The 9410-nt window shown below is 36.1% G+C and overlaps 1 protein-coding gene across 3 annotated transcripts in view; it reads left to right on the top strand.

Annotated features, from left to right (window-relative positions):
- RhoGAP100F (Rho GTPase activating protein at 100F) overlaps window positions 1-9039 on the top strand; it is a 504175-nt gene extending 495136 nt beyond the window's left edge. For all 3 annotated transcript variants that reach the window (XM_068391718.1, XM_068391712.1, XM_068391705.1), the window contains one exon: window positions 6553-9039. In XM_068391718.1, the coding sequence (XP_068247819.1) occupies window positions 6553-7019 (467 nt within the window). In that variant the 3' untranslated portion in view covers window positions 7020-9039. The remainder of the gene's footprint in view (window positions 1-6552) is intronic.
- The last annotated feature ends 371 nt before the right edge of the window (window positions 9040-9410 follow it).

Raw genomic sequence — 9410 nt, 5'->3', positions numbered from 1 at the left:
GGTAGTTTTTCTTTTCATGCCATCTGCTTTTCCTACCATCCATTTCAACAAAGAAAAGTTTGTTAATAAGCAGTGACTGCATGGTATGCACAATGCTTAAGTTTGGATATCTCAGATGAAGCAACCTGTGGTTCAGTGTCATAGGATGCCATTAGGTCAACAAATACTGCTCCTGTGATTTTTCCAAGCTGAAACCCATCCTCAATATACTGAGTGAGGCTTACTTGGTCTGGTCTCAGTTGTTCTTTGACTGTTGAAGCTATGCAGGCCATCATGATCCGTTCGTACAGTTTGTATAAGAGGCGGAGGAGAGATATTGGCCAATAGCTCTTAGGGATCATTGGGTCTTTGATAGGTTTTAGTAAGGCCACAACTTTAGCTCATCTCCATAGTTTTGGGATCTGGAATGTTCTTGTAAAGTTGTTAAGAAGCACCAATACCCTTGATATAGTCCTGCTGCCAAAATGCAGTAATATCTTGAGTGTAATACCGTGGAGCTCAGAAACCCTATCAAGTTTATGATGTTAAATGGCTTCTTGAGTTCTTTAGCAGTGAATGGTCGAAACTTTATTTTCTTGCATGACGCGTTTCATTTCGTCCTTCATTCTTTTGAGATTTCCTCGTTCTTTCTTATATGGCTTCCCATTAAGTAAGAATTGTTTTGGTACTGCGTCAGGTGTTACTGCAGCTATTTATGTTTGGTTGTTCTTATCCTAGCTCAGTTTACTGATTGTTTTCAATGCTTTCCTACTGTTCAGAGTCATATCTGTGGTGGTTATCAGTTCTTACCATCTCTCCTTTTCTCGTTTGGATACAGAGGTCAACAAAGGCTCTCCTAGTTTGAAGGTATTTTAGGCAAACAGGTCTTAATTGTATGCTTGTGTATAATCATTGTAAATCTCTTTAACGTGGTCCGTGATATATGGGATGTAATTATTTCTGCTTCTTCTTGGAATATGTTTTCTTGACACTGTCCATAAAGGTTTCTTGAAAAGTTCATAGTTTTCTAGTTCTGGTTCTATGTTATTTATCTTATCATCCAGTCCTGGTGTGAATTAATCCTAGAGCTCTGATAACTGGTGTGATGTTAACAGCAATAGGTCTGTGTTGAGATTTTGGAAGTGGGTCACAGACTGATTTTTCAAAGTTTGGGTAGTGACAAGATGACAGAAATGCCAGGTCAGGGTTATATTTTATCTTCCATATTGAGACCATTAAAGATGGTTTGTGTTTCTGATTAGAATGAATGGTTAGGTGGTTATTTAGAGCCTATTCTTCAAAGGCTTCTCCATCAGTGTTATGCTGTAGCCCCATATGGTGTTGTAACTATTGAAATCTCCAATAACTAAAGATGCCCCGTTTCCAAGGCTGTGAATTTTATGCCATTTAAATGGTATAGGGGATTGTTTATACACACACAAGATGTTGATGTTTTAGTTTTTGTTTGGAGTATCTCCATCCCTTCATTCGATAGGGCAACACTATTCACGCTAAAGGCCTTTTCCTTCATGTATGTTGCACTACTGCGGACGGAGTTTGGATGGTAGATTACCAAATACATGCCTAGCAGTTTTGGAGGGGCTGAATCCTTATGTGTCTCTTGGAGACATAAGATGTCCACTTTAAGACTGCTGAATATGTCCAAATTTTTGGCTAAGAGGCCTTCTACATTGAAACTCATGACCTTCATGACCTTTCAGAGCCGATAGTTTATCCTTTTACTACACCAAGCTGAAGATACGGGTATTGTGCATTGCGCAGTAATCCATCTCTGTCAGGATTAGGGTCACCATGATAAGGTTTACTACTTGCCCCGCACCCCAATTAGGTAGCCACAATGGAAGAACCACCTTCCCCAGTAAGAATTGGAGATCTATTTTCGTCTCTCCCAGGGAAACAGCCCTGATATTATACAGTATGCAAATAGAGCAACTCGTGGCATTTATACTTTTCCCTCACTGCAAAAATTAATGGTAGCTGTCCTTAACAGAGACATGGACCAGATGACCGACAACACTGTTACATTGACAATTTATTTTTCGCCAATTTGATATAGCATGCCTCTGGTAATGTTAGCATCATAGTACTCATGCTGTCACTAGAAGTGAATTGTTTATACAATGATTTTTCGTTATTTAAGAACTGAACTTGTGTGTATTTAACATGCGATACACTCAGCACAATCTTTCTTTATATGAGGGTATTAACTTGAATAAAGAATTCGTTCCAAGGACATATTATAAAACATAACGCTACTATGCAAGGTTAATCATATTTCCACTGAGTAATGTAATCCTAGTTAGCATTAGATACCAGATTTATATCACAAGATATATTTCAGGAACAATCATTTCCTTTAATGGTTTCAATAGGTGTAAACGATATTCCTTTAGAAAGAAGGTAATCCATGGATTGTAGGCTGTCTGTTCAAGCCCTATGTAATAAGAAAACTAGCAGCTTCCTCGGAAACATTATAAGGATATATACGAAATAGAAAGTATCATTGATATTACTGGACTTGATAAATACAAGTACTGTGTTTAGAGAAAGAACGAAGTGGATTTGCGTCCAAATGATTCGGCTTTTGATAAAATGACCAACGTTTGGTGTTGTCATCGGTGGTATGGCACTGAATACGAATAAAGACCCTGTTGTTTGGTGTGTATCTGGGCATTTCACAAGACAATGTAGTAGGTGAACGCCTGACCCCGAGCGTTGGGGCTATAAAGTCGGACAGACCTTTCTGCGACTTGAGTGCAGAATTCAACTGAGCTGGAAATAAGGGCCATGTGACAGTACCATTTATTTTACATTTAACTCATTTTTTTGGTAAAATCAGAAAACTGGGCCTATAATTCTGTCATATATAAACTATTTTTTATAGATATGGTGATATCTAATGCCTCATAAAAGTTTATTTTTTAACAATTTATGCAGTATCACGAATTCTTTACCTACATGCGAAAGTTGTTGTGTTATTTTTCCCAAACGCTGGCAATTATGATTAGTCCATCAGTAGAAGATCGCCTGCTGGGCCATCCTCCGTAAGCTGTATAATAATAAGAAGTATTTTCTTTAAGAAATAAATGTAAGAGAAGAAAAATTAATCATCTGTCCGTTGGCTTTCCTGTCTGCATGTTCGTTGCTGTGTTGCATATTTGGCTTATTAAATTCGATAATTTTGTGTCCTAGATAAGATTGTAAAAGAAACAGAAGACAAAATGATATTTCTTGTGTAGCTTTTTGAGGTATACTAAGATAACAACTATGTTACTAGAGATAATTGTGTTGTTATGCTAGTATACTTAAAAAAATATACTAGAAGGGTCATTTGTCTCTGGTATTTATAAGAACGTTATTATTTTTTTAAGCAGTTGTCATAGATTATAACACCTGAGGAATAAGGTACCGATATCATTATGTTTATTATATTATTATGTTTCTATCTATATTTACGACACTTATGATTTACAAATATGGTTGACTTTTCTCCTGTGTTACGTAATATTTAATTATTTTCTTTCTGGCTTTGATATTTCCCAATATTTTTCCTTATGCCAACAACCTTCATTCGAATGACTTTCATTCTTTTATTTCTTCTTTCACAGATATTCGAGGTTCATGATGATTCGAGACAGTTAGTATGTAAAAAGATAATAAAAATAGAAGTCATTTAAAAGCAAGTGTCAGATTAGCTTCAAAAGTATAACTCATAATCGCAAAAAGAGGTATTTTTCATGATTTGGCGAACATTTTTAAGCTTTATAAAAGTGATTTCACTAGCGATGGAAGTTATTTACATCTGCTCGCATAACTATTTTCCACCACCGTTTTTAGCATTCGAATTTACTTTCAGTAAAGCCCTTTCGTAAGTCACATTCGAGAACTTTTAACATAACTATCTCACACACAGCTTATACGAATTGGCCTAAGTCTGGTCTTAACGGGAGACAATGACATAAATTTCAGTCGTTTGATTTGATCTTATTTCTCTAAAATTGGATGATTAAAGTCATTAAGCTTAATTACAGGTTTTTATTCTTCCTACGTGCAACATGCAATGAACAGTGAGCTCTTTGTGGAAAATTAACATGGATCCTGATGATAGGAAAACCATGTTTCATTTTCTTAAGTACATATGATTTTGCGTGTTGTTTTTTTCTTTTTTGTAACCATAAATTCCTAATGGATCTTTTTATTTTGCAATTATGTTTAACTACACTGTAAATTTGAACTATTACAACCTATAGCTTTTATATTTGTCTCCTGAGAATGTAATTGAAATATCCGTTCACTAATTCTAAAATGAACTGATTAAGCACCACACAATCACTTTCCTAATTCCATGAAAAGTAATTTTTTTTTTCTGTAAACTTTATTCATGTCTAAAAAGCTTAAATATATTTGGTTTTGTTAATGAAGCATTTTATTATGAACATGATTTTCCTGAAATTCAACTCAGGATGCCTGAAAACTTTAAATCAATCAATCCTGAAATTCAACTTAAAAACGGAATGATATAATATCATCACGAACCAGAAATCCGTTATTGTTCTTGAGGAGTTTGCATAATATGTCACGATTTCTATTCACGAAATATTTCATCTTTCTGCTTTATGCATTCGTAAAAAAAAGGGTTTGAAGTTGCTTCACAAATCATTGCAAATATTTCTATATGCGATTGAGTTCTTTTGAACTTTTAGAGGGGATTTATGTAGGTATCCATTCTAGCAGATATGCTTTAGTGAGAAAGTAAACTTCTGCAATAGAATGTAGCTTCTTTATTCTTCTCCAAAAAAGGCGTGTAGATAAATGCGAAAAAAGATAATGATGATGCAAATTATTCTACGTTTCCTTTAATCATTCGGGAGAACTCAATTAGTAATAGGACTGAGGAGACAGTAAGAAAAATGGCAATGATACCACAGATTAAAATCATAGCCATCAAACCTCTAAAATTAATAGATTATACCAAAGAGGATATTTTACAATGGCTGAAATATTACTTTTTGGATGTCATGAGTCTAAGTTAGATATCTGCTTTTAAGGAACCATTTAGTCTTGTATAAATTTCTGCTTTTAAGGAACCATTTAGTCTTATATAATTCTCTCCAGAGTTTATCATCTTACAATATCTCTGTGTAGTGATATGAAATGAAAGAGCTTATTATGTTTCCGTTGCATTATTAATTCTTCCACGTTCCATCGGGTAGAAGGAAAGTGCAGGAATTAATGAGAAATTTATTCTTAATTCACATGTACGAAAAGCGATAATATAGACATTAAAAGTCGGGAAGAGGTTATATGGCTATCTTCAGAAAGTAACCAAGTAGACAACAGGGAAGTGAGTCTGCTTCATATTTTACTTAGAAGTTAATGGTCATAACTACATTCAACCCTCTAAATATTCAGGCATGGGAGGGATGTTCACATTTCTTTTCAGAGTTTTAATTGTGCTTTAATTAACTTCAATGGTCATAGAATTTACCAAGGTCTTATGTCTAACTTGTCTTTCAAGATCTCTGTTATTTTTAGTTTGTGTACGTGAAGAAATAATTTAAAATGTAAAGATTATTAGGGTAAGGGTGTTGAAAAGGGATTTTCTACTTTTTTGTTCACGTATATAATATCAACTATTTTTCAAATAATATTATAAGTTGAACATATTCATTTTCATAGATTCCTTTCCCTTCAGAGATTAAAATCTCATGAACACAACTTCAATAAAAACAAAAGTTCAAGACAAATTAGAAATTTGGTAGTGACAGAATTTGCTTTCCATTTTATTCTTTCATATGTCAATACATTAGACAGAATTGACAGTAATAAAAATCACTTGCCTCAAGTGATAGGCTAAAAGCTGCACGTGTGGCATGTATTGCAAAATCTATCAGGTAGTTGTAATTTTCGAGTTTTCCAATGAGTTCAGTCATTTATTTTCTATTTGTTTATTTTTTTTTTCTAGTCTTGCACGAGGGACTTTGTAATGTACACTGCAGTTCTTGTAGTTGTTGAAATTTCTAGATTGACTGTATAATATTTGTTCTTTAGATAACCTTTTTGCTGTAAATGCAAAGTAGCATGGCGACTATGAAGGTTATTATATAGTAATATCAGTAAAATGTTATGTTGTTTGTAAAAAGGTACCACCGTGAAAAAAAAAAAAAACTAGAATTGCTTGCAAGATTCCTTTACTTTCGGACGAGCTTTTATCCTTGTTTAGGCTTTGCAAGTTGTACAGTCCTTTTGTAATTGTATTGTTGCTATTTTATAAGGCTGATTAGTTTTGATTAAAGTGTTTTTTATGATTCTGACTTACACTAATTGCTTAGTTTATTAATAGTTTTGGCCAGAATAGTATGTAATTTGAAGATAAGCTGTTGTACATATACATCATTTTTTTATATGTGATATATTGATATACATATTTTTATGTTAAGTATTTTAAGATTATTTCTAAGGTTAGTATAATTTTATTTTTGCACTCCTGTGCAATTTTTTTGTTTTATTATTTTTGCAAAATAGTTCTGTTACACTGTTTGTTTCAGACAGCTCGGGAAGCGGAAGCAGCGAGTGCTCGGAGTGCGCGGCCCTCACACCTGGACTCGGGGAGGCGGAAAGAACGGGGCTCCGGCAGCCGCATGACCACCCCCCGAACCACACCCCGGACCACTCCCACCAGTCAGTCCCCAGGGTCCGAGAGCGACTCCTCCCCGAATCCTCCTGTTAATCTTCGCTCAAAGCTTGTCTTGAGTGCTATAGCCACAACCACCACCAGTGGAGAGGTCGGGGGAGGAGCAACCAGTGAGCCCTCTGCTCCTGGTTCCACTTCAACAACATCCACACCCACCTCTTCCATAACATCCCCGCCATCCACCACCACTGCTGCCCCAACCAATTCCTTGCCCGTTGGAGCTCCGGCGGTGGCGGAGGCATCAGCTCTCACTGCCACCCGCAGCCTCGACCCTGAAACAGAGACCGAAGAGGACAAGGATGAGGCTGGGACGGCGTCCAGTTGAGGTCCTCAATCATTTAGCCAAACATTAGAGGCAGCAACCTTTTGTCGAGATTAATTTAACATATTAGGCTCTGAATGTTACTTGCCAAGGTCTGGACTCACCAGAGTGGTCCTGATAGCTGTAGTGACGGTGTCGACACTAGCTACTGATTTGTTATCACTGCCCAAATCTGTGTGAAGGCAAGATGACAGAAAATAAGTAGGTCCTGCTAAATTGCGTAAGATCCACAAAACACCAAGCATAGCCCTGAGGACATCAGCTGAAGCCCTCACTTCACCTTTTTTGGCCATGATGCCAACAGCTCATCTGCGCCTCATGTGGAAATTTGCGGGTCATTCTCAATGATTATCCCTAGTTGAAATCAGTTCCTCACTGTAATACTTGGCCACAGCCAAAATTACAGCTGGGGGTTCCCTCAACCTAGGGGCAACATTGACTTATGGAATGCACTTACACAGCATACCTGGTGTTCTTGCAATCTGCCACACTCGGTCACCGGCCAAAACAGAGCGAGCGCTCAGCGGGACTTATGCAACTTGTGTTACTAATCACTGCCACCAACTTTTAATTAATGTTTTTCTCTCTATGGAGATGTTGAATTTTATCCATAGATAACTGCCAAGAGCTTGTAGTCAGTGGGTGTGCTTAGGAAGTATTCATTAATCAGATTGATGGCTCTCCAGTGTTTTAACTACATGAGGGGTGATTGTTTTATTGTATATCCGTAGGTCTCCCTGCAAGAATCCCATCATAAATTGAAGTATCTACAATCCACTCCCTTGTCTCTTCTGAAATGAATTATTAGCAAATAGTTTACTAACACTAGATAAAAATAACTCTGTCTGTCTGATTAAGAATAGGTTCTCGGTACATGCCCGTAGTCAGTGGTGTTAAGATTTTGGTATGGCATTACGAACTCCTTGCCATGTTACTAATGGCTTCCATTTCTTCATGCCTGACTTATTCTGTATAGAGTGTGAGGCTAAAGCCAGATATGTGGGGTACCTTTTCAAGAAATTGTCTCCATGAGATCAGATTTCAGAAAAGAAATTAATGATCTGTGGAATCCTGTGCTGTCCCAAGAATCTTGTGATGTCCAGTGAGCAATCTCTCTCTCTCTCTCGTGGTAGTTGATGTAATGACTCGTTCACTCATTGTTACAGGATAGAAGAATATTTGTTCACTTGTGTCAAAGTATGAAACTGCTTAGCTATTTGGGGAAACAATGAATCTCTCTTTCAGGGTAAATGCAAAAATATAGACAAAAAAAACGTTACAGATAAAATTCAATGTAATCCAGGTTGCTCACATACATGTACAGAAGCACTGGTATGATATTTAGGTTAATACTGCATTCCGGTTGGTACTTATTGCACAAAGTGTCCTCTCTACATTGTCCGGGGTAGCGGATCTCTCTTTAGCTTGTCTATGACATTTTCTCCTCATTTTGCAAAGTAGAATAAATGAAAAAAAGAACAATGAAGTTTTTACTATTGCAAAATCCACCTTCGCTGAAACAGGGTGCTTTTAATTTACCCTTATTTCAAAACATCAGGAATAGGTTCTTCACTTCAGGTTGATATAAAAGCATATTCAGAAAAAATGCCTGAGATTCTTCTTTTATTGTTTATTTAAGTTACTTATTTTGGCACCAAGATGTTAAGAAAGACGGAACAAATAGACTCACCATAAGATATGCTTCAGGACATGGTTTCAATTCCAAATCATGCACAACTCATTTTTTTTCATCTATGTCATTGTTATTATTTATAATATGAAGATTTTCTTATGTAATGGCTTTTAGTATTTTTAACAGAATCACAACCGTTTTACCACAAAGATTTTCATAATCTCTGTCGCAGTCTGCTTTAGTTGTACTTTAGTCTTTGATTTACTTGAGCATTTAAAAATCAGGAAGATTTTCTGATTATGCATTTGGTATAACCTTATTTATCTCTGACTCACTACTTATCAATTTGGTGCTCTATAAATCTGACTGCCTTTTAGACATCGTTTACAAGGGTTTTATTTGTGTCCGGGTGAACTTTGCTAGTTATATTGTTGAAAGTTTTTGAAAGTTACACGTGAAAGTGAGAGATTTTGTATTTCTTTTTACCATATGTCAGGCAAGACGGTCCTGTAGCAGGTGTATAAACATTGTAAATAAACTCCAGTTAGGCATTTCAGTGCAGAAAACGTGTGTTCATAAAACAAAGGTATTAGATATCCGGGAATTTGTTTCATTATCAGCTGTTATAGTGTGATATGGAATTGTTCGTAGCATCGAAAGATAACTGGTGCATTATTTTCCCAGTCGCTCAGAACAATCACACATTGCTACATTCAGGATAGATATATAAATCTGACAAATCATTTCTTTGCTTGAAAGAA

This window comes from Palaemon carinicauda, chromosome 1 (genome assembly GCF_036898095.1).
Source record: "Palaemon carinicauda isolate YSFRI2023 chromosome 1, ASM3689809v2, whole genome shotgun sequence".
NCBI lineage: Eukaryota > Metazoa > Arthropoda > Malacostraca > Decapoda > Palaemonidae > Palaemon > Palaemon carinicauda.
Note: the sequence above shows the minus strand (reverse complement) of the source record. Positions and strands in the feature narration are given on the sequence as shown.